Source organism: Rhinolophus hipposideros, assembly GCF_964194185.1.
Source record: "Rhinolophus hipposideros genome assembly, chromosome: 16".
Lineage (NCBI taxonomy): Eukaryota > Metazoa > Chordata > Mammalia > Chiroptera > Rhinolophidae > Rhinolophus > Rhinolophus hipposideros.
The window spans coordinates 48,110,351-48,137,334 of record NC_138062.1 but is presented as its reverse complement, the minus strand read 5'-3'; the positions used below and the strand labels follow the sequence as shown (position 1 = coordinate 48,137,334).

The window sequence follows — 26,984 nt, the reverse complement described above, 5'->3', positions numbered from 1 at the left end:
TTTCCAAAAATTTCTCCCATTCAAAGGACACATAATTCAATGGAATAGAACAAAGAGATCAGAAATGAACCCACACTTACATGGTCGTTTGTCTATAAAAGTGAGGAAAGAATATACAGTGAGTAAAGACAATCTCTGCAATAAATGGTGTTGGAAAACTTACATATATGGGAAAATATGAAACTGGAACACGTTCTTACACCATACACTAGATAAACTCAAAGTGGATGAAAGACTTAAATGTAAGACTTGCAACCATAAAACTCCTAGAAGAAAACATAGGCAGTAAATTCTCTGACATTGCTCTTGGTAATATTTGTTTTTGGATATATCTCCTTAGGCAGAGGAAACAAAACAAAAAATAAACAAGTGGAACTACATCCAACTAAAAGCTTTATAAACCACAATGAAAACCATCAACAACAAAAAAACACAATCTACTGATTCGGACTAGACATTAGCCAAATATACATCAGATAAGGGTTATATCCCAAATTTATAAACAACTCATACAACTCAACCTCAAAACAACAAACCATCTCATTTAGAAAGGACAGAGGACCGGAATAGACATTTCTCCAAAGAGGACATACTAATGGCCAATAGGAATATAAAAAGATAACCAAAGTCACTAATCATCAAATTAAAACCACAATGAGATATCAACTCACGCGTGTCAGAGATACACACGTGTCAGATTGGCTGTTGTACATCAATAAGCAACAAATGCTGGTGAGGATGTGGGGGAAAAAGGAACTCTCGTGTACTGTCGGTGGGATTACAAATTGGTGCAGCCAATATGGACCACAGCAATTCCACTGCTAGTGTTGATTCAAAGAAATCCAAAACACTAATTAGGAAAGTTATACTAACCCCTATGTTCACTGCCACACTATTTACAATAGCCAATATGTAGGCAACCTAAGTGCTCATCTGTTGCTACTGGATATAGACGATGTGGTACATATATACAATGGATTATTACGTGGTCATAAAAAATATGAAATTTTACCAATTGTGACAACATGGATGGACCTGGAGGGTATTATCCTAAGTAAAACAGTCAAACAGAGAATCACAAACACAATATGATCCCGCTTATACGTGGAATGTAAAGAGAAAAATAAACGAAACAAAAACAGACTCATATTTTCAGAGAACAAAGTGATGGTTGCCAGAAAAGTGAGGGTTGTGGGACTGGGTAAATAAAGAGAAGGGATTAAGAAATACAAATTGATATTTACACAATAGACACAGGGATGTAAAGCACAGCATACAGAATATTGTATATAGTCACAGCATAAAAATAACATTGCAGCAACTATATATAGTGCCAGGTGGGCATTAGACTAATGGGGAGATCACTACATAAATTATATAAATGTCTAACCACTATGGCGTAAACCTGAAACTAATGTAAAATAATATTGAATGTCAACTATAATGTAAACAAATAAATAATTTTTAAAAGTCATATACAGAAGTCGAATTCAAAGAACAGGAAATTCCAGATTATAAACAAAAGAAGAACAAACACAATCTGATTAAAGAATCACGATGTCTGGCTTTAGACTTGGAGCCATGAAATCAAGGTCACTGTTTAAGTCTCAGGAAAATTGTCCCTTTTATACTTCATCCCAAAAAATCTTTTCAGAGCCCCCTTTATATCTTTATTCCTGAGACTGTAGATGAAGGGGTTCAGCATGGGTGTGACCACTGTGTACAGGACCGAGGCTATAGCACTAGAGTGTGCATTGTGGGAAGCAGGAGAGCTGAGGTACACACCCAGGCCTGTTAAATAAAATAAGGAGATAACCGAGAGGTGAGACGCACAGGTAGAAAATGCTTTATACTTCCCCTGAGCCGACGACATAGCACGTATGCAGGAAATGATCTTCGAGTAAGAGTAAAGGATCCCAGCCACGGGACCACCACCTACCAGCACAGCTACAATATACAACATCAGGATATTAACAAACATGTCAGAACAGGCAAGTTGGATCATCTGGATTAGTTCACAGAAAAAGTGGGGGATTTGCAAGTCTGCGCAGAAGGACAGCCTGAGCACCATTAAGCTATTTAACAAAGAAATCAGGACACTCATGATCCAGGACAACAGAACAAACTGTCCACAGAGCCGGGGGTGCATGATGATCGTGTAGTGCAGGGGGTGACAGATGGCAACAAAGCGGTCATAGGCCATCACGGTCAGGAGGAAGTTATCCAACTCTGCAAAGAGTAGGAAAAAGTACATCTGCGAGATGCAGCCTTCATAGGTTATGACTTTGGTCTGCGTCTGGATGTTCACCAGCATCTTGGGGATGGTGGTGGAGGTGAAACAGATGTCCACAAAGGACAGGTTGGAGAGGAAAAAGTACATGGGAGTGTGGAGGTGGGAGTCTGAGCTGACAGCCAGGACGATGAGCAGGTTTCCTAACACAGTGATCAGGTACATGGAGAGGAAAAGCCCAAAGAGGAGGGGCTGCAGGTCTGGCTCCTCTGAAAGTCCCAGGAGGACAAATTCTGAAACTCTTGTAAGATTCTCTGGTTCCATGTGGAAGACGTGACTTCCAAGACAGGAAAATCACATGAGTAATTTTCATACAAAGAGACTTTACTCAGATGCTCTAATACTACAATTTATATTTTGTAGCCAAGTCATTAATTTCAATACTTTTATATGGATCTTATTCCTTCTAGAGGTTTCCTGTGCCATCTCAGATTAGGAATTTTTCTCTGTTCTTCTTCTTTCCAATGGTGCTATGTATTCTACTGTTTTCATGAGAAACTCTTCATGTATTTCAGGAATATAAATTGAGAGCTCACCATGTTTTAGGTACTGTCTAGTCTGTGAGTATTGAAGTGCTGCAAATCAGAAGATCATACAAGTCAATGAAGGATAAAACATATGCAAGCCAATAATAAAAATATATAACATTTCATACAATGACAGATCATATGAAGGAAAGGAAAGGATGTGTAAAACAAGGTAGCGACTAGTTGTTTGTGTTTTTTACCCAAGGGCATTTAGTCAAATCCTGCAAACAATGTGACATTAGAACACAGACCTCAGTGAAGAAAGTGAGGGAGACACAAGGAAATGTGGGCGTGTGTACTTGGAAAAATGAATGGCTAGTGCAAAAGCCCTGGGGTGGAGCAGAAGGCCTTTAGTGATCTGTCCGAAGTGAATATCAGAATATCTGATGGACCTTTGATTATAATTATTTCAGGTTATTTCCCAGCAGTGTTTCTCGTCTAGAAATGATTCTGTGCCTGGGGTATCTGGAATTGCCTGAAGGAATACTGGTAACATCTACATCCACAGGAAAACACCCACACCAACCATTATTCAGCCCCCAAGTCCACAGAGAGAAGGTGAGCAAACCTAGTCAGGACCAGCACTTCAACCTGTATGTGCCTATGTGCTTTGAAGGCGGAGGAATGGCCATGAGCCAGGAAAGGCAGGTGGCCAGAATACAAACTGAAATAGGAAGGGAAACAGCATTTCACCTGAGCCTCTGGAAGGAACCCAGCTCTGCAGACATCTTGATATTTTCCCATGAGACTCATTTCGGGCTTCTCACATCCAGATGTTTAAGAGCATATGTTTGTTTTAATCAACTAATGCAGGAATATTTTACAACAGAAAAGAATCTAATACAGACATTTATTCAATAAAATTTGCAGAGGGAACTGAGTTATAGCCTCTCCACTCATTCATTACCTTCCCCTGGGTGAGGGCATTTTACTTTGAAAACCCACATGAAGTAGAAAAGAACTTTAAACCAGACTGGAGATATCCCACCCCATTAGCAGGTACACTGAAGTCTTCATTGCATGAATGTAAACGTGGTCTGACTACAATGCTTTTGTGGCATTAATATTTAAGGTACAATGGGTGACGTTTATTTATCTATCACTGAAGTGTTTTGTTCTCAGCACTGTGTCCTCTTTGCCTGAAATTTAGTCAATCCTCAATTTATACTCCCAAGTGTATGACAGAATTTCATTAAAAATATAGAAGACAATGACCACCAAGGAGAAAAGTTCAGTATGGGATAGAAATTCCTACTAACTGTTCTAAAATAAAAGGAAACAAGTAACAAACCAAAATATATGCAGCCTCACCAGGAATGAAATAACACAATGAAAACTATTTAGTATTCCTCTTCAGACTTATTAAATAATTTTTTCATGTAAATACCCAGGATTAGAGACTATACTGCAATGTATGTCTCAAAAACAGCTGTTGCAAGGTAGTTCCTTCCTCCACTGGCCTGGATCTTTCCAGTGAATGCGAAACATGCTCAAATACACTCCATCTTAGAAATTTCACTTCAGTGCACTGGCCTCCGCACCTAACACTCTGCTCTCCTACTTCCCGAGCAGCAAATACCCTCAGATACATTTTCACTGTACTGCAACTACTTTATGCATCTCCCTCATGCCAAAATGTCACCTAATGTTAAATCCATGCCCATCACTTAATTGTTAACAATGGTCCTTTTATGGAAGATGCAAGCATCCTTATTAATGTATTAAATGAATTAGTTATAAATCCATTAATAACCCATGAACACAGACACGGAAATCTCTAGTCTCCTGGCTGGGCTGTTATGGTCGCAGTGACTCAGGTAAGTGTTCTCAGCTTCTGACCTCACTCACCCTTTCCTTCAGTACCTGCTGGGCTCTCAGACTCACCTGGATGGGGTCTCTGAGAGGCAGGACTCTGTGTGGAAGTCAGAATTACTCCCTCGAAGGTTCATGATGGAGACTGAAGCTCTGTCCCCACACGAGACAGCAGGAAGGAGTGAAGCATCAGTTCTCAGCCAGCATGGGAGTCAAACGCAACACCCAGGTCCTATCCACCAACGTGGTACAAGCTGAGGGACCGCACAGAGGAGGCGTTACAGGGCTCTGTGTATCTGCTCATCAGGCACAGTTCCCTCTTCTTATTCCCACTGCTGAGCATCCAATTTTCCCGGGGACTCTGGACTAAACAGAAAGGAAATTTTTCCTAATGAATCTCTGATCCCAGGAGACTGGGTTAGAAATCAAGTGAATTTGGGTTTTATTTCTTCATGAGCTTGATCTCCCTGTTTTAAAAGGACATTAGTCTGAGTATCCTGAGCCTCGACCACACTTATTAGAATTACAAGAAATGAATATTGGAAGCCTTCAAAGGTGATAGGTCTTGGTTTTGTTTTTTCAAAATCAACATACAAGGTACCAGCTTCCTGAGAAGGCAAATTCAATTAGGAAAGTGGTTCTCTCCAAAACATGAAGTATTCATCTTTTCAGTATTTACTTAGAACAGCTTTCATAATTTTTGATATGATCATTAGTAGAGAAGGACACATCTTAAAAACAGAATTTGTATTAGAAATATGGACTCAGGGATGGATAGAAGGTGAACCACATTGTACCCTATGGTCCCCTGTTTCTACTACTGGTCTGGTGAACACTGTGACTCTTGCTGAAATCCTGTTGGATGTCGATGGCCTGAGGGACATTTGTCTTGGGAGCTAAGAGCTGTGCTATACAACACAGCAGCTACTGGTACTTGTGATATTTCTAAGTTACTATTAAAATTAAATAACATTTATAATTCAGTTCCCCAGTCATACCAGCCTCAATACAGCAGCTACCACATTCGACAGTGCAGACATAGAATATGACCCTCACAGAAAGTTCTGTGGGACAGCTTTGCCTTAAATGTCTTTCAAAATCCCCAGGTGTTGCTGGGCTATTTCTCCACCACCCTAACCCTACATCACTGAGCCCTCTCCTCCAATTTTATTACTATTTCAGGAACATTCTTGCTCTCCCTGCAGCTCCACATTGAGCTTTGTGAAAATGGAGGCTGTGTTTTAAATCACCATTTACTAAGTGCCATGCAAAGGAACGTGAGGCACATATCACTCAAGTCTGACTGTTACCTCATGTTTGCTGGCGCCACCCATTCTGCCTATTGAGTCCCACAGGCCCTCTCACTGATGATGCAGGAAGACACGGAGAGCCACACACAGACCCGCTGCTATTGAAGCTCTACTTTGGGCTTGCTCTCCATCGAGGCCTGTTTCTCGTCTGAGGATCACACACTGGTGTTTTTGCCCCATCAGAGCTCCTTACAGCAACTTGAGGGCAGTAACCCCACGTATTTCTTCAGTACTTTTCACAAGTCAGGTGTCAAATTAGATCCTTTGTGATGATTGCTTTTGTATAAGATAAAATTTTTCCAACGCGGGGACAGAACTTAGTCTCAAAACTTTCCCCAGGGGAAATTTGAATGTGACTTAAATATTAAATATATGGAAGTTCTTGAATATGTTTCCAAGTCCAATAGTGCTGACAGAGGAAAGCTGATATGAAACAACGCATGCGTAGCATTTCAATGAAGTGTCCTACCGTGTGCTTTGAAATGCTCCGTAACAGAAATGTAATGCAGATAAAGCAAATAATACAAATGTTAAATGTAGGTGATGAACTTAGAGGTGATCATTGTACAATTCTTTCACTTTTTCTCTATGTTTAAAATTGTCATAATAAAAACGTTGAAAAATTACGTCACACCGCTGGTATATCCCGTGGGCTTCAGTAGGTTTTTTTTTTTTTTTAGTAGTTCATGACTTTTTATTGTTTATTGCTAAATAGTAGTCGACTGTACGGATACATCACATTTTGTTTATCTACTCACCAGTTTGTGGGCATACAGAGGGTCCCCCCAAAACGTATACACATTAAGAAAGGAAAAAAACTATATTAAAATAGTAACACAATGAATGATGCTAGCGCTCATTCGATTAACGCCATCTTTTGAGCCAACGTCATACTACATGTTGCTTCTGCAATTCAATTCAACTTCACAAAGTAATACATAGATAACATCTCTTAAAATATGTACATTTTTTGGCACCCTTGTACTCCCCCCCCAGTAGGTATTCTTTGGGGTAACATGAACAAAGCTACCTTGATTATTTGCATATCAGTTATACAGGCTTCAACGGTTTTATAAATAAGCTTAAAATATTAACAATGGTTTATTCTAAATAACTTCTGATCTGGCCGCATGTAGCAATGTTATTCTTCAAACTCAGGTTTAATAAATTTCAATAAAACCATAATCACTAGAATTTTCAGAAAAGGTTCTTCTGGTTAATTTAGCTTTCTGGTAAAGTGAGGGTTAGATGACGTGGTATCTTTGGTTTTGTTTCAAAGTGTCCCCAAATTCTGCCTTTGCAAGCATGGTACAATAAGCCTAAGAATGTTTCACAGAAAATTAAAGGTTTGCAGGGTCTACTGATGATGAAACAGGGAGCTCAGTCTGGGACTGTAGAGAACAATGTCCAGCAGAATGCATTCTCTGGGCTTTGAATCTAGAACACAGCATGAGGCTGCTTTTCAAGTAATTCCTTGTATGACTTATTTTTGTAAAATCTGCTCGTAATGATCTCAGAATCATTTCTTTGTGCCTGACTATATGCGAGACACTTTATATAAACGTTCATACTCTCCTAGGCTCACACTCTCCTGGTGGACAGGTGTCACACCAGTGAAGATGGCGGCCCTGCAGTGTTCCGGCCACACAGCACACGCACCTGCATTGTAATCAGGTCTGTCTTCCAGGTCTGTTCCTTCTGTTCTACTGCTTGGTGCCAACCTGCACATGTAACGGCCTCTCTGAATAGATAATTCTACAGACATAAGGAATAAGTGATTTGGTTTGTTTTCACAGTCTCCTTCCAGGGCCAGTTGATATGCTACCAAATTCCTGCACTAATTTCTGGGAAGCAAGCTGATTACCACCTATGTATTCTTGCTCATCTCCTAAGCAGAATAATAATTGCAGCATTTATTGGGACATAATATGTGACAGATACCATTAAGCTATTTTTAATTATTTTCTCATTCAATCTTCTCAAATATCTATGTTATACACATTTCACAATTGAGAAAACTAAAGAATTTCAAGGAGGTAAAGTTGTGCACGGATGAAAAGGTTATTTCTTTCATATATTTTTAAATTAAGAAATAATTTTCATTTCCATTAAATATTGATCAAGAACACTGGTGACTCAGAAACTAGGTCATTCCAGAAAATGAAAGAATTTACAATAATAATATTATTGCCTTAGCCAGCATCTGACATGAAACTATCTTGCCCTTGAAAGCCAGTGTTGTACTTTCCTCAATCACTTCCTTGAATTATGAATTCATCTGGAGTCAAGTCTTCCAAGAAAAACCCCCAAATTGTGAAGAAAGCAAATAGACTTCTGTTGAGGAAACTAAAGCTAGAATGTTTAGCTATTAAAGTGTTTCCCCCAAGTCGCCTCGACTCAAGTGACGTCACTGCAGTGACTCAGGACGAGCAGGCTCTCTTCTTCTGAATCACCCATCACAGAACACCTGATGCCAAGCAGCCAGCCAGGGGCTTGGATGGGACACCACATAATGGGAGACTTCACTGTGTTCTGACGTTCATGTCTGGCTTATGAAGTTAAAAAATATCTTCATTCAGCAGTGACAACGTAAACACTTTAGGATCACTTCCTCCAAATCTACATTCTGCCAAGTCCAAGGAAACACTCAAAATGAATCTTGAGTGTTCTAAAATGAATCTTTTCTTATGTTAATGGACCAGGTCTAAAATGAATCTTTTCTTATGTTAATGGATCCTCGCCTCACCCTTCTTCCTATGAAAACCTTCCATTTTCTACTAGCACTGGCTGTTCCCTTCTGGTTACTGTAAGGAAAACTGCCTCATTCACGAATCACTTAATAAAGTCAATTACGTCTCCAAATGTACTTGGCTAATTTTTGGTGTTTTGATAGGGATTGCGTTAAGTCAATAGATTGCTTTGGGTAGTGTGGGGACAGAGCCCCAGAGAGCAGTTTCCTGGCTCTCGGCCCAACGTAGAAAGGTGCTGGCTCAGGTAGTAGATGCCCGTCAGCTATGGCTAGTTGGCCATCAGCTGTAACCAGTGATTCATTGGCCACTAATATGACTGCTGTGGCTATGCTAGCAGAAAATGGGAGTTAGCAAGAAGATGGTGGCTGGCAAGCGTGGATTGCAGTTAGGATGGCGGGTTGCGGACAGTGTGGATCCAGCCTCCAGTGAGACTATAGTGCTGCCAGCGAGAATATAGCAGTATGACTCCCCTACCTATGGCTCTATGGGTGTTCCTTTTTGGCCTCACCGTGTCCTGTATTCTTATGTGGGGAGTGGGAGCAGAGACCCCACAGGACACCCTCCTTGACAGGTAGTATGGATATATTATTTTAAAGATTTTATTGGGAAAAGGCAACAGTACTTTATTGGGGAACAGTGTGTACTTCCAGGACTTTTTTCCAAGTCAAGTTGTTGTCCCTTCAATCTTAGTTGTGGAGGGTGCCATTCAGCTTCAAGTTGTTGTCCTTTCAGTCTTAGTTATGGAGGGTACAGCACAGCTCTAAGTCCAGTTGCCAGTTGCTAGATGCAGGGGGCACAGCCCACCACCCTGTGCGGGAGTCGACCCGGCAACCTTGTGGTTGAGAAGACGTGCTCCAACCAACTGAGCCTCCAGGAGGCAGCTCAGCTCAAGGTGCCATGTTCAATCTTACTTGCAGGGGGCGGAGCTCACCATCCCTTGCAGGACTCGAGGAATTCAACTGGCAACCTTGTGGTTGAGAGCCCACTGGTCCATATGGCAATCGAACAGGCAGCCTTGAAGGAGTTAGGAGCACGGAGTTCCAACTGCCTAAGCCACCGGGCTGGCCCAGTATGGACATTTTAAGATGTTAATTTCTCCTGTCCGATACCACAATATAGGCTTCCATTTATAACATGTTCTTGAATTTCTTTCTTCGGTGTCATGTACTTTCTGAATACAGGTTTATTCCCTCCTTGGTCCAATTTATTTCTAGGAATTTTTTTATGCAATTATAAATGAGATTGTTTTCTTTATTTCTCTTTCTGATAGTTCAGTATTAGTGTATAAAAATTCAACTGATTTCTAAATATTAACTGCATTTTTCACAAGACTAGAACAAATCATCTTATAATTGATATGGAACCACAAAAGACCATGAATAACCAAAGCACTCTTGAAAAAGAACAAAGTTGGACATATCATGTTCCCTGATATCAAGCTATACTACAAGGTTATAGTGATGAAAACAGCATGGTACGGGCATAAAAACAGACACCTAATTCGATGGAATAGAATAAAGAGCCCAGAAAACAAACACACTTACGTGGTTCTTTGTGTATGAAATGAGGCAAGAATATACAGTGAGGTAAAGACAGTCTCTTAAATAAATGGTATTGGGAAAACTGACATATACATGCAAAAATATGCAACTGGAACACCTTCTTACAGCATATACAAGAACAAACTCAAAATGGATGGAAGACTTAAATATAAGACTTGGAAACATAAACTCCAGGAAGAAATCACAGGCAGCAATTTCTCTGACATTGTTCTTAATAACATTTGTTTTCTGATGTATCTCCTTAGGCAGGAGAAACAAAATAAAAAATAAACAAGTGGAACTACATCCAACTAAAAATTTTTTGTACAGCAATGAAAGCCATCAACAAAAGGAAAAGACAACCTACTGATTGAGAGAAGACATTCTCCAATGATACATCGGATACGGGTTATATCCCAAATTTATAAAGAATGCATACAACTCAACCTCAAAACAACAAACAATCCCATTTAAAAAGGAGAAAGGACTGAAGAGACATTTCTCCAAAGAGGACACACCGATGGCCAATAGGTATAAAAAAATGGTCAAGGTCACTAATAATCAAATTAAAACCACAATGAGATATGAACTCACGCGTGTCAGAATGGCTGTTGTAAAGCAACAAGCAACAAGTGCTGGTGAGGACGTGGAGAAACAAGGAACTCTCATGCACTGTTGGTGGGATTGCAAATTGGTGCAGCACATATGGACCACATGGTGGAGTTTACTCATAAAATTAAAAATAGGACGACTGTATGAGCCAGCAATTCCCCTTCTGAGTAATTATCCAAAGAAATCCAAAACACTAATTAGGAAAGATATGTGAACCCCTATGTTCACTGCAACACTATTTACAAGAGCCAAATATGTAAGCAACCTAAGTGCTCATCAGTTGATGACTGGATAAAGAAGAGGTGGTACATATATACAATGGATTATTACGTGGCCATAAAAAAGAATAAAATCTTACCATTTCTGAAAACATGGGTGTACCTGAGGGATTACACTAAGTAAAAAACATCAGGCAGAGAAAGACAAATACCACATAATCTCACTTATGCACGGAATGTAAATAGAAAACTAATCAAAATAAAAACAGATTCATATTTACAGAGAACAAATTGATGGTTGCCAGAAATGTTAGGGTTGTGGGTCTGGGTAAAAAAGTGAAGGGATTAAGAAACAAAAATTGATATTTACAAAATAGTCACAGAAATGTAAAGCACAGCATACAGAATATAGTAAATCATATTGCAGCAACTGTATAGTACCAGGGGGTACAGACTAATGGGGGGATCACTACATAAATTACATAAATGTCTAACCACTATAATGCACTCCCGAAAGTAATATAAAATAATATTGAATGTTAACTATAATGTAAAAAAACAATAATTTTTAAAATTTATATACAGAAGTTGAAATCAAACAAAAGGAAAGTCCAGAATATAAATAAAAGAAGGAAATTACACACAGTCAGATTAAAGAATCACAACGTCTGGTTTTAGACGTGGAGCCAGGAAACCAAGGGCACTTTTTCAGTGTCAGGACGATCGTCCCTTTTACACTGTCATCCCAAAGGATCTTTTCAGAGCCCCCTTTATATCCTTATTCCTGAGACTGTAGATAAAGGGGTTCAGCATGGGTGTGACCACTGTGTACAGGACCGAGGCTGTAGCACTGGAGTGTGCATTGTGGGTAGCAGGGGAGCTGAGGTACACTCCTAGGCTTGTTAAATAAAATAAGGAGACAACCGAGAGGTGAGACGCACAGGTAGAAAATGTTTTATACTTCCCCTGAGGGGATGACATTGCACGTATGGAGGACACTATCCTGTAGTAAGAGTAAAGGATTCCAGCTAGAGGACCACCACCCAGCAGCACAGCTACAAAATACATCACCACATTGTTAACATAGGTGTCAGAACAGGCAAGTTGGATCATCTGGTTGAGTTCACAGAAAAAGTGGGGGATTTCCAAGTCTGCACAGAAGGACAGCCTGAGCACCAGTAAGCTATATAACAAGGAAATCAGGACACTCATGATCCAGGACACCAAAACCAACAGTCCACAGAGCTGGGGGTGCATGATGACCGAGTACTGCAAGGGGTGACAGATGGCCACAAAGCGGTCATAGGCCATCACGGTCAGGAGGTTGACATCCAACATGCCAAAGAGTAGGAAAAAGTACATCTGCGTGATGCAGCATTCATAGGTTATGACTTTGCTCTGTGTCTGGATGTTCACCAGCATCTTGGGGACAGTGGTGGAGGTGAAACAGATGTCCACAAAGGACAGGTTGGAGAGGAAGAAGTACATGGGCGTGTGCAGGTGGGAGTCTGAGCTGATGGCCAGGACGATGAGCAGGTTTCCCAACACAGTGATCAGGTACATGGAGAGGAAAAGCCCAAAGAGGAGGGGCTGCAGGTCTGGCTCCTCTGAAAGTCCCAGGAGGACAAATTCTGAAACCCTTGTAAGATTCTCTGGTTCCATGTGGAAGACGTGACTTCCAAGACAGGAGAATCACATGAGTAATTTTCATACAAACAGACTTTACTCAGATGCTCTGATGCTACAATTTATATTTTGCAGCCAAGTGATTAATTTCAATATTTTTGTATCGATCATGTTCCTTCTAGGGGTTTCCTGTGCCATCTCAGATTAGGAATTTTTGTCCCAATCTGCTTCTTTCCAAAGGTGTCATGTATTCTACAGTTTTCATGAGAAATTCTTCATGTATTTCAGGAATATAAATTGAGCGCTCACCATGTTTTAGGTACTGTCTAGTCTGTGAGTGCTAGAGTGCTGAAAAACAGAAGTACATACAAGTCAATGAAGGGAAAAATAGGGAAGCTAATAATAAATATATATAATATTTCATATGGTGACAGATCATATGAAGGAAGGAAAGCAATTTTATAACAAGATACTCACTAGTGCGTTTGGTTTTTTTCCAGGACATTTAGTCAAGTCCTCAAACAAGGTGATATTTGAACAGAGACTCTAGCGAAGAAAGTGAGGGAGAGGCAAGGAAATGTGGGCGTGTGTAGTTGGAAGAAGGAATGGCCAGTACAGATGCCCTGGGGTGGAGCAGAAGGATTTAGTGATCTGTCTGAAGTGAATATCAGAGTATCTGTTGGGCCTTGATTACAATTATTTTCAGGGTGCTTCCCGGCAGTGTTTCTCACCCAGAAATGATTTTGTGCCTGGGGTACCTGGCATTGCCCGAAGGAATCCTAATAGCACCTACAATCCACAGGAAAGTTATTCAGCCCCCAAGTCAACAGAGAGAATGTGAGCAAACCTAGTCAAGACCAGCACTTCAACCTGTATGTACCCACAATCAACAGCATCCTACCAGATGCGGAATCTGAGTCAGCAGGTCCTCGGGACTCAGAGAGTCTGCATTTCTAACCAGCTCCCAGGGTTGTTGATGCTGCAGCTCCTGGTCTGTGGCCCACGCTCTGAGGAGCAAGGTGAGGTCCTGTGTCAGAGTCAGGGGCAGTCGATTTCAGGTTTTATGCATCAAATATTTTCTTGCATGAATTATTAAAGCAATTAGTGTGCTCAACCATTCCAGAAACTGTAATAAATTCTGTTCATTTTTCTTACGTAAGGGTCCTTGAGTGACACATAATAATACACCGTTTTTCTTTTTTTGTAAGGATTGTGCAGCAGAGATCGAACCAGACATCTTGGTATTATTAGCACCACACTCTACCTAACTCAGCTAACCAATGACCCCAATAATACACTATTAAGAGACCTTGTAGTGAGCAGAATAAGGGCCTGCATAATATGTCCACACCCCATCCCCAGTGCCTTTGCATTTGATATTTTTATAGCAAGGGGGATTAGGGTAAAAGATGGGACAGAATTGCTAACCGGCTGATGTTAAGAAGATGACCCAGTATCATTCAGGTGGGAGGAACGTAACCACAATGGTCATCTACATAGAAGCGAGAGACAAGATGAAGAAGCTAAACTGCTGGCTTTGAAGGTGGAGGAAAGGCCATGTGCCAAGAAAGGCAGGTGGCCAGAATACAAACTGAAATAGGAAGGGAAGCAGCATTTCACCTGAGCCTCTAGAAGGAACCCAGCTCTGCAGACATCATGATATTAGCCCATGAGACTCATTTCGGGCTTCTCACATCCAGATGTTTAAGAGCATATATTTGTTTGTTTTAATTAACCACTACAGGAATATTTTACAGCAGCAATAGAATCTAATATAGACATTTATTCAATAAAATTTGCAGAGGGTACTAAATTGAAGCCTCACCATTCATTCATTAGCTTCCCCTGGGTGAAGGCATTTTACTTAGAAAACCCACATGAAGTAGAAAAGAACTTCAAATCAAATTGGAGATGTCCCACCCCATTAGCAGGTGCACTGAAGTCCTCATTGCATAAATGTAAACGTGGTGTGAGATGGCTCTGTGGCATTAGATTTAAGGTACAACGGGTGACCTTCATTTCTCTACCACTGAAGTGTTTGTTCTCAGCACTGTGTCCTCTTTGCCTAAAATTTGGTCAATCCTCAATTTACACTCCCAAGTATATGACAGAATATCATTAAAAATGTAGAAGACAATGACCATCGGGGAAAAGAGCTCAGTGTGGGATAGAAATTCCTACTAATTGTTCCAAAATCAAAGTAAACAAGTTACAAACAGAAATATATGCAGCCTCACCAGGAATGAAATAATTCAAACTATTTGGTATTCTTCTTTCTATTTATTAAATAACTTCTTCATGTGAATACCCAGCATGAGAGAAGATATTGCAATGCATATCTCACAAATGTGTGTTGCAAGGTAGATCTTACCTCCACCGGCCTGGATCTTGTCAGTGAACACAAAACATGTTCAAATACACCCCATCTTAGAAATTACACTTCAGTGCACCGGCCTCCACACCTAACACTATTTTCCTATTCCCTGAACAGCAAAAATCCTCAGATACGTTTTCATTGTACTGCAACCATTTCATGCATCTCACTTATTTTACAGGGTCACATAAGGGTACATCCACGCATATCACTCAATTTTAAATATGGTCCCTGTACGGAAGATTCAAGGGTCCATATTAATGTTTTAAATGAATTAGTTATAAATCAATGTCATGCAGGGTGTATGCGGGGTCTCTACTCTCGCTCCCTGCACAAGAAGGAAGGATATGGTGAGGCCAAAAAGGCACACCCATGGAGCCACAGATAGGGGAGTCGTACCACTATATTCTCGCTGGCGGCTGGGATAGAGAAACAGGGAATAGGAGCCACATGATCTGCAACCTGCCATCTGCTTCTCTGCCAATCAACCAACCCCATTTGCTAGCTGCAATCCACCTTACTAGTCGCATCTCGCACTTGCTAGCTCAGCCGCCATCTGTGGCAAGCGTGGCCACGGCGGTTATATTAGGGACCAGTGGCTCACTGGTTACAGCTGACGGCCAACTAGCCACAGCTGATAGCCATCCAGTCACAGTTGCTGGCCAACTACAGGAGCCAGAACCTTTCCAAGTGAGACCGAGAGCCTGGAAACTGCACTCCTGGCTCTGTCCCCACAATCAGTTAATAAGCCAAGAATTCTGACACGGAGATCTCTAGTCTCCTGGCTGGGCTGCAAGGATCGCAGTGACTCAGGTAAGTGTTCTCAGCTTCTGACTTCTCTGACCCTTTCCTTCAGTAACTGCTGGGCTCTCAGACTCACCTGGATGGGGTCTCTGAAGGGAGGACTCTGTGTGGAAGTCAGAATTACTCCCTGGAAGGATCATGATGGAGACTGAAGCTCTGTCCCCACACGAGACAGCAGGAAGGAGTGAAGCATCAGTTCACAGCCAGCTCAGGAGTCAAACGCAACACCCAGATGTCCACCAACGTGGTACAAGCTGAGGGACCAAAAGAGGAGGCGTTACAGTACTCTGTGTATCTGCTCATCAGGCACAGTTCCCTCTTCTTATTCCAACTGCTGAGTATCCGATTTCCCCCCGGGGTTTCTGAAATAAACGGAAAGGAAATTTTTCCTAATGAATCTCTGATCCCAGGAGACCAGGCTAGAATTCTGTTTTAATTTAGTTTTTATTTCTCCATGTTCATGATCTCCCTGAATTTAATAGACCATCAGTCTCTGAATCCGCAAGTATCCTGTGCCTGGACCATATTTATTAGAATTACACAATACCAATATTGGATGCCTTAAAATATGATAAATCTAGAATTATTATTTTTTAATTCAACATACAAGGTACCAGCCTACTGAAAAGACATAATCATTTAGGAAAGAAATTCTCCCCAAAACATAAATTTTTTATCTTTACACTATTTCCTTAAAACAGCTTTCATAAATTTGTCTACGAGCATTAGTAGAGAAGAGGCACATCTTTAAAAACACAACTTGTATTAGAAAAATGTACTGAGGGATGGATAGAAGGTTAACCTCATTTGGCCTTATGGTCCCCCGTTTTTACTGCTGGTCTGGTGAACACTGTGAGTCTTGCTGAAATTCTCTTGGATTTTGATGGCCGGAGAGACATTCGTCTTGGGAGCTAAGACCTGTGCTGTCCACCAAAGTAGTCACGGACAGGTGACTATTTAAAAATCGTAACTTAAATTATATTTAAAATTCAGTTCCCCAGTCATACCAGCCTCATTCCAGCAGCTACCACATTTGACAGTGCAGACATAGAATATGTCCCTTGCAGAAAGTTCTGTGGGACAGCTTTGCCTTAAATGTCTTTCAAAATCCCCAGGTGTTGCTGGGCTCTTTCTCCACCACCCTAACCTTACATCACTGAGCCCTCTCCTCCAATTTTATTACTATTTCAGGAACATTCTTGCCCTCCCGGCATCTCCACTTTGACCTTTGTGAAAATGGAGGCTGTGTTTTAAATCACCATTTACTAAGTGCCATGCAAAGGAACGTGAGGCACATATCACTCAAGTCTGTTACTCCATGTTTGCTGGCTCGCACCCATTCTGCCTATTGAGTCCCAAAGGCCCTCTCGCTGGTGATGCAGGAAGACACGGAGAGCCACACGCAGACCCGCTGCTATTGAAGTTCTACTTTGGGCTTGCCCTCCATCGAGGCCCGTTTCTCATCTGAGGATCGCACACTGGTGTTTTTGCCCCATCAGAGCTCCTTACAGCAACTTGAGGGCAGTAACCCCACGTATTTCTTCAGTACTTTTCACAAGTCAATGTTGGTTTAGATCCTTTGTGATGATTGCTTTTGTATAATATGAAATTATACCAACGCGGGGACAGAACTTTGTCTCAAAACTTACCCCAGGGGAAATCTGAACGTGAATTAAATATTAAATATCAGGGAGTTCTTGCTGGTGTTCCCAAGTCCAATAGTGCTGACAGAGGATAGTTAATATGAAACGAGGCATGGGTAGCATTTCAAGGTAGTTTCCTACTGTGTGCTTTCAAATGCTTCCTGGCAGAAATGTAACGCAGATAAAGCAAATATTACAAATGTTACGTGTTAAATGTAGGTGATGAACATATAGGTGATCACTGTACTAGTCTTTCTCATTTTCTCTATGTTTAAAATTGTAATAAAAATGTTAAAAAAATGTCATGCCACTGGCAAATCATGTGGGCTTCATTGGTTTTTTTTGCTGTTGGCTTTTTTTCAGTAGTTCATTTTTTAAAATTATTTATTGCTAAACAATATTCGACTGTGTGGATATATCACATTTGGTTTTTCTACTCATCAGTTTGTGGAAATGCAGAGGGTTCCAAAAAAATATACATGCATTAAGAAAGGAGAAAACTGTATTAAAATAGTAATACAATGAATGACACTAGCGCTCATTTGATTAACACCATCTTTTGAGCAAATGCCATACTACATGTTGCTACTGTAATTAAATTCAATTTCAAAAAGTGATACATAGATAACATCTCTTAAAATGTGTATATTTTTTGTCACCCTCCTGGATCTGTATCTTTGGAGCTACATGAATAATGCTGACTCGATTATTCACATACCTGTCTATGTGGCTTTAATGGTTTTTTAAATCAGCTTAAAACATTAATAATGTTTTTTTAATGACTTGTGCTCTGACCTCATGTAGTAATGTTACTGTTCAGCTTTGTGTTTAATAAATATCAATAAAACCAGAAACATTAGAATTTTCAGAAAAGGTTCTTCTCGGTAATTTAGCTTTTGGATAAAGTGAGGGTTTGATGACATGGTATCTTTTTGTTTTATTTCAAAGTGTCCCTAAATTCTGCTTTTGCAAGCATAGTATAATAAGCCTAACAATATTTCACAGAAAATTAAAGGTTTGCAGAGTCTCCTGATGACCAAACAGGGAGCTCAGTCTGGGACTGCAGAGAACAATGTCCAGCAGAATGCGTTCCCTAGGCTTTGAATCTAGAACACAGCATGAGGTTGCATTCCAAGTAATTCCTTATATGACGTATTTTTGTAAAACCTGCTCCTAATGATCTCAGAACCATTTCTTTGTGCCTAACTATATGCGAGGCACTTTACATAAACGTTCATACTCTCCTAGGCACACACTCCTGGCGGACAGGTGTCACACCAGTGAAGATGGCGGCCCTGCAGTGCTCTGGCCACACAGCACACGCACCTGCATTGTAATCAGGTCTGTCTTCCAGGTCTGTTCCTTCTGTTCTACTGCTTGGTGCCAACCTGCACATGTAATGGCCTCTGTGAAAAGATAATTCTGCAGAAGGAGTAAGTGATTTGATTTGTTTTCATAGTCTCCTACCAGGGCCAGTTGATATGCTACCAAATTCCTGCACTAATTTCTGGGAAGCAAGCTGATTACCACCTATATACACTTGTTCATCTCCTGAGCAGAAAAATAATTGCCAGCCCTTATTGGAACATAATGTATGTCAGATGCCATTAGGCTATTTTTAATGATTTCTCATTCAATATTTTCCAAAACATCTGTGAAACAGATACTATATTTACCCACATTTCACAACTGAGGAAAATGAAGTCTCAAAGAAGTGAAGCTGTGCATGAATAAAACAGTTATTTCTTTCATATATTTTTAATTGAGAAATAATTGTCATTTCCTTTAAATATTGATCAAGAACACTGGTGGCTAAGAAACCAGGGCATTCCAGAAACTGAAAAAGTTTACAATAAGAATATTACTAATGTGCTCACTTCGGCAGCACGTATACTAAAAAACAATATTACTTAAAAGTGCATTTTTAAATATTTTATTTTTATCTTAGCCAGCAGCTGACATGAAACTATCTTGCCCTTGAAAGCCAGTGTTGCCCTTTCCTCAATCTCTTCCTTGGATCATGAATTCATTTGGAGCCAAGTCTTCCAAGAAAAATGCCCAAATTGTGAAGAAAACAAATCTACTTCTGTTGAGGAAAATCAAAGCTAGAATGTTTAGCCATTAAAGTGTTTTCCCCAAGTCTCCTCAGCTCAAGTGACGTCACTGCAGTGACTCAGGAAGGGGCATGCTCCCTTCTTCCGTATCACCCATCACAGAACACCCGTTGCCAAACAGCCAGCCAGGGGCTTGGACGGGATGCCACATAGAGGGAGACTTCGCTGTGTCCTGACGTTCACGTCTGGCTTATGAAGGAAAAGAATATCTTAATTCAGGAGTGACAAAGTAAACACTTTGGGATCACTGCCTCCAAATCTACATTCTGCCGCAGTTCAAGGAAACACTTAAAATCCCCTTCTACCTGAAGGCTGTGGGCCCCCAATACTTGGCACAGTTATCCTTGGGTGTAACCTCTTCCCACGGTTAACATCTTCCCTGTCTCCTGCGTGAAGCACAGTGAAGCCACGTCTCTCTCACAGTCACACATTCATTCTATCATCCTTTCTTTAAGAATTTCATCCATCATATGGGTCTGCATTAATTCTTCCTTTTGCAAGGAGAAGTGGCATTTTAAGGAAACTGATCAGGCTGTGAGGTCTAAATGGGGAGTTAAGTTCGTGGAAGTTTATGAGCCCACCTGGTTATAATCTATGGTCCTAACTTTCTTTTCAAAAAAACTCTGTGGTTCCTGTCTCCCTTATACATACATACATATATGTCTATCTACCATTTTAGAACATGTGCCTCACTGGGTCTCTATGTGCAAGGGCTGGGTGGCAGCCATCTTTTTCCTTGTTCTTTCCTTTTCCCAAATAAAACCTTTTTGACAATGAACTACTGACTCAATATTATTTGTCAGCCGACAGCATTGAGATAAGTCAGTTTGGGGAATTTGTTCCCTTAAACGCTCTAATGAATTCTCCATTGCATAAAATAAAGGTGGTTCTGAATCAGGCCTTTGTGCATGAAGAAAGGAAATGTATTCATTACTAAAATTAAGGTCAAACATTCTACATTAAATCCATATGCCTAAAGTTATAATTCTTCTAGTTTCATGTTAATTTAACCATTCATTCTTTTAAATTCTATTCTGTTCAAATTTTTTCCAGTTTCCTTTCAATGAAAGGTGACATTATTAATGAGTCGGTGTGATGGTGTGTGTGTGTGTGTGTGTGTGTGTGTGTGTGTGTGTGTTTACCTGAAATAGAGTCAGGTTAAAATGTACATAATTATGTGTAAATACACTCCTTACTTGTGAAACAGATCTTAGACTCACCAATTATTTCCAAACATTTTATTTTTTCTAACAGCATCCACCTAAATTAGCTTCATCATCCCATATCACCATCAGAAATGCGTAAATAAGATCCAGGTGATTACATTATTTACAATCACATAAGAAAGTAATTAATTATGTATTGAGTACATATATAAATTATAAATAGTTATATATTTTAAATACATAATTATTTATAAATATATATATATATTTGTGCAATATGTATTCTTAATTTTTGGACAGCTCAGCAATGGATGCATTTTAAAGCACACTCAAATATGGAAAGATATTCTCTGCTCAATTTTTGGAAGAATTGATATTGTTAAAGTGTCCGTACTACAGTTAAAGAGAAAATCACAGGCCCAAAATGGCATCACTGGTGGTAAAAACCCATAAAGCCAAACTTAGATTAAATATGGGACCTAATGGCAGTTTCAACCTCTATTAGAAATGTAATCTTAATAAACAAGTCTGGAATTTTCTGTGAAAGCACCGGTCACATGAGCATTCTCAATCCCCCATGGAAGGGAGAAGAAATCTGAATGATAAAAAAACTTGCAGTTCCCTTCCTCCTCTCAAAAAAACCCAGGTCTAAACTGGATCTTTTCTTTTGTTAATAGGCCACCCTTCTTCATTGAAAACCTTTTAATTAGTACAACCATTGGCTGTTCCCTTCTGGTTGCTGGAAGGGATACTGCTTCATTCACAAATCACTTAATAAAGTCAATTACCTCTCCAAATGTACTTGGTTGGTTTTTGGTGTTTTGATAGGGATTGCATTAAGTCAATAGATTGCGTTGGGTAGTCTGGACATTTTAACAATGCTAATTTCTCTTGTCCAATACCACGATATAGGCTTCCATTTATTGTGTCTTCTTCAATTTCTTTTCAGTGTCATGTACTTTTCTGTGTATAGGTCAATTTTCTCCGTGGTCAAATTTATTTCAAGGTATTTCTTTGATGATATTATAAATGAGATTTTCTTTCTCTTTCTGATGGTTCAGTATTAGTGTATAAAAATTCAACTGATTTCTAAATATTAACTTTGCATTTTTCAAAGACTAGAACAAATAATCTAAAAAATTGATGTGGGACCACAAAAGACCATGAATAATCACAGGACTTGACAAAGAACCAAGTTGGAGACATCACGTTACCTGATATCTAAGCTAAGTTGCACTCCAAGGGTACAGCAATGAAAACAACACGGTATGGGCGTGAAAAGGGACTCATAATTCAATGGAATAGAATAAAGAGCTCAGAAATAAACCCACCCTTACATGGTTGTTTGTCTATGAAAATGAGGCAAGAATATACAGTGAAGTAAAGACAGTCTCTGGAATAAACGGTGTTGGAAAACTTTCATATATGGAAAAATATGAAACTGGAACATTCTTACACCATATACAAGAATAAACTCAAAATGGATGAAAGACTTAAATGTAAGACTTGGAACCTTAAATCTCCTAGAAGAAAACATAGGCAGTAAATTCTCTGACATTGCTCTTAGTAATATTTGTTTTCCGATATATCTCCTTACGCAGGGGAAACAAAACAAAAAATAAACAAGTGGAACTACATCCAACTAAAAACTTTTTGAACCACAATGAAAGCCATCAACAAAAAGAAAAGACAACTTACTGATTGGGACTAGACATTCGCCAAATATACATCAGATAAGGGTTATATCCCAAATTTATAAAGAACTCATACAACTCAACCTCAAAACAACAAACCATCTCATTTAAAAAGGGCAGAGGACCTGAATAGACATTTCTCCAAAGAGGACATACTGATGAACAATAGGTATATAAAATGATGGTCAAGGTCACTAATCATCAAATTAAAACCACAATGAGATATCAACTCACACGTGTCAGAACGGCTGTTGTACATCAATAAGCAACAAGTGCTGGTGAGGACGTGGAGAAAAACAGAACCCTTATGTACTGTCAGTGGGATTGCAAATTGGTGCAGCCAATACGGACCACAGTAATTCCACTGCTGAGTAATGATTCAAAAAAATCCAAAACACTAATTAGGAAAGTTATAAGAACCCCTATGCTCACTGCAACACTATTTACAATAGCCAATATGTAAGCAACCTAAGTGCTCATCTGTTGCGACTGGATATAGAAGATGTGGTACATATGTACAATGGATTATTACATGGTCACAAAAAAAAAAAAGAAATCTTACCATTTGTGACAACATGGATGGACCTGCAGGGTATTATGCAAAGTAAAACTGTCAGACAGAGAAAGACAAATACCATATGATCTCGCTTATACGTGGAATGTAAAGAGAAAAATAAACAAAACAGAACAGATTCATATTTTCAGAGAACAAACTGATGATTGCCAGAAAGGTGAGGGTTGTGGAGCTGGGTTAAAAAAGGGAAGGTATTAAGAAATACAAATTGATATTTACACAGTAGTCACAGGGATGTAAAGCAAGGCATACAGAATATTGTATATACACACAGCATATAACTAATAATGCACAAACTATATATAGTGCCTGGTGGGTACTAGACTAATGGGGAGATGACTACATAAATTATATAAATGTCTAACCACTATGGCGTAAACCTGAAACTAATGTAAAATAATACTGAATGTCAACTATAATGTAAAAAAATAAATACTTTTTAAAAATTATATACAGAAGTTCAACTCAAAGAAAAGGAAATTCCAGATTATGAAGACAAGAAGAACAAACACAATCTGATTAAAGAATCACGATGTCTGGTTTTGAGACTTGGAGCCATGAAATCAAGGTCACTGTTTAAGTCTCAGGATGATTGTCCCTTTTATGCTTCATCCCCAAAAATCTTTTCAGAGCCCCCTTTATATCTTTATTCCTGAGACTGTAGATGAAGGGGTTCAGCATGGGTGTGACCACTGTGTACAGGACCGAGGCTGTAGCACTGGAGTGTGCATTGTGGGTAGCAGCAGAGCTGAGGTACACTCCCAGGCCTGTTAAATAAAATAAGGAGACAACCGAGAGGTGAGACGCACAGGTAGAAAATGCTTTATACTTCCCCTGAGCCGACGACATTGCACGTATGCAGGAAATGATCTTGAAGTAAGAGTAAAGGATTCCAGCCACAGCACCACCACCCAGTAGCACAGCTACAAAATACGTTACCATGTAGTTAAGAAAGGTGTCGGAACAGGCAAGTTGGATCATCTGGTTGAGTTCACAGAAAAAGTGGGGGATTTGCAAGTCTGCACAGAAGGACAACCTCAGCACCATTAAGGTATATAACAAGGCAATCAAGACACTCATGATCCAGGACAACAGAGCCAACTGTCCACAAAGCCGGGGGTGCACGATGACCGTGTAGTGCAGGGGGTGACAGATGGCCACAAAGCGGTCATAGGCCATCACGGTCAGGAGGAAGGTATCCAACATTACAAAGAGTAGGAAAAAGTACATCTGCGTGATGCAGCTTTCATAGGTTATGACTTTGCTCTGCATCTGGATGTTCACCAGCATCTTGGGGACGGTGGTGGAGGTGAAACAGATGTCCACAAAGGACAGGTTGGAGAGGAAGAAATACATGGGCGTGTGCAGGTGGGAGTCTGAGCTGACGGCCAGGACGATGAGCAGGTTTCCTAACACAGTGATCAGGTACATGGAGAGGAAAAGCCCAAAGAGGAGGGGCTGCAGGTCTGGCTCCTCTGAAAGTCCCAGGAGAACAAATTCTGAAACTCTTGTAAGATTCTCTGGTTTCATGAGGAAGACGTGACTTCCAAGACAGGAAAATCACATGAGTAGTTTTCATACAAAGAGACTTTACTCAGATGTTCTAATGCTACAATTTATATTTTGCAGCCAAGTGATAAATTTTAATACTTTTATATGGATCTTATTCCTTCTAGAGGTTTCCTGTGCCATCTCAGATTAGGAATTTTTGTCCATTCTCCTTCTTTCCAAAAGTGTGATGTATTCTACCATTTTCATGACAAATTCTTCATGTATTTCAGGAATATAAATTGAGAGCTCACCATATTTTAGGTACTGTCTAGTCTGTGAGTATTGGAGGGCTGCAAATCAGAAGGTCATACAAGTCAATGAAGGATAAAACATATGCAAACCAATAATAAAAATATATAACATTTCATACAGTGACAGATCATATGAAGAAAAGGAAAAGATGTGTAAAACAAGGTAGCGACTAGTTGTTTGTGTTTTTCACCCAAGGGCATTTAGTCAAGTCCTGCAAATAAGGTGACATTAGAACACAGACCTCAGTGAAGAAAGTGAGGGAGACGCAAGGAAATGTGGGCGTGTGTACTTAGAAAAACGAATGGCCAGTGCAAAGGCCCTGAGGTGGAGCAGAAGGGCTTTAGTGATCTGTCCGAAGTGAATATCAGAGTATCTGAAGGACTTTTGGTTATACTTATTTCAGGTTATTTCCCAGCAGTGTTTCTCGCCCAGAAATGATTTTGTGCCTGGGGTATCTGGAATTGCCTGAAGGAATACTGATAACACCTACAGTCCACAGGAAAGCACCCACACCAACCATTATTCAGCCCCCAAGTCAATAGAGAGAAGATAAGCAAACCTAGTCAAGACCAGCACTTCAACCTGTATGTGCCTACGATCAACAGCATCCTACCAGACGCAGAATCTGAGCCAGCAGGTCCTGGGGGCTCAGAGAGTCTGCATTTCTAACCAGCTCCCAGGGCTGTTGATGCTGCAGCTGCTGGTCTGTGGACCACACTCTGAGAAGCAAGGTGAGGTCCTGTGTCAGAGTCAGAGGCAGGCGATTTCAGGTTTTCTGAATCAAATACTTCTTGCATGTAATAACATTTAAAGCAATTGTGTAGCCACTCATTCCAGAAACTAAGATAAATACTGTGTTCATTTCTCTTATATAAGGACCCCGGAGTGTGTAGTAATACACTTTTAAGAGACTTTGTAATGAGCAAAATAAGGTCTTCCAAAATATGTCTGCACTCTATCTCCAGTGCCTTTGCATTTGATATTTTTATATCAAGGGAGGATTAGAGTGGAATTGGGACAGGCTTGCTAAACGGCTGACTTTAAGAAGATGACCCAGTATCATCCAGGTGGGAGCAACGTAACCACAATGGTCCTCTATGTAGAAGCGAGAGACGAGACGATGAAGCTAAACTGCTGACTTTGAAGGTGGAGAAATGGCCATGAGCCAGGAAAGGCCTGTGGCCAGAATACAAACTGAAATAGGAAGGGAAACAGCATTTCACCTGAGCCTCTAGAAGGAACCCAGCCAGGAGACATCTTGATATTAGCCCATGAGAGTCATTTTGGGCTTCTCACATCCAGAACTGTAAGAGCATATATTTGTTTGTTTTAATCAACTAGTACAGGAATAATTTACAACAACAATAGAATATAATACAGATATTTATTCAATAAAATTTGCAGAGGGGACTGAGTTGAAGCCTCTCCATTCATTTATTAGCTTCCCCTGGGTAAGAACATTGTATTTGAAAACCCATATAAAGTAGAAAAGAACTTTTAAATCAAGATGGAGATATTCCACCCCATTAGCTGATACACTGAAGTCCTCATTGCATAAATGTAAACGTGGTCTGACTGCAATGCTTTATGGCATTTAGATTTAAGGTACAAGGGTGACCTTCATTTCTCCATCACTGAAGTGTTTGTTCTCAGCACTGTGTACTCTTTGCCTAAAAGCTGATCATTCCTCAATTTATACTCCCCAGTGCATGACAGAATTTCTCATTAAAAATATAGAAGACATTGAGCATTTTTTCATATGTCTATTTGCCATTTGTATGTCCTCTTTGGTGAAATGTCTCTTCATGTCCTTTGCCCATTTTTCAATTGGGTTGTTTGTTTTTTTGTTGTTGAGTTTCATGAGTTCCTTGTATATTTTGGATGTTAGCCCCTTATCAAATATATGGTGATGGAAGGAGAACTGACTCTGGGTGGTGAACACACAATGGGATTTATAGATTATGTAATACAGAATTGTACACCTGAAATCTATGTAAATTTACTAACAATTGTCACCCCAATAAATTTAATTTTAAAAAAAGTAAGGCACAAAGATCTTATGTTGCATGATTCCCATTTCATAAATGAAAAAAAAAACTAAAAAAAAATGTGCTTTTTAGAAAGAC

At 39.9% G+C, this 26,984-nt stretch overlaps 1 protein-coding gene and 2 pseudogenes across 3 annotated transcripts; all 3 read right to left on the bottom strand.

Annotated features, from left to right (window-relative positions):
* Window positions 1-1,593: 1,593 nt before the first annotated feature.
* Window positions 1,594-2,554, bottom strand: LOC308509413 (olfactory receptor-like protein OLF4; annotated as a pseudogene). Its single transcript has one exon. The product of its transcript is annotated as an olfactory receptor-like protein OLF4 (transcript).
* A 9,238-nt stretch (window positions 2,555-11,792) lies between these two features.
* On the bottom strand, window positions 11,793-12,722 carry LOC308509258 (olfactory receptor 7A17-like; the record flags this gene model as incomplete). Its single annotated transcript, XM_081077076.1, has 1 exon — window positions 11,793-12,722. The coding sequence occupies one exon, from the start codon at window positions 12,720-12,722 to the stop codon at window positions 11,793-11,795; it is 930 nt and encodes a 309-aa protein (XP_080933202.1).
* Window positions 12,723-23,624: 10,902 nt separating this feature from the next.
* Window positions 23,625-24,585, bottom strand: LOC308509412 (olfactory receptor-like protein OLF4; annotated as a pseudogene). Its single transcript has one exon. The product of its transcript is annotated as an olfactory receptor-like protein OLF4 (transcript).
* Between the last annotated feature and the right edge of the window lie 2,399 nt (window positions 24,586-26,984).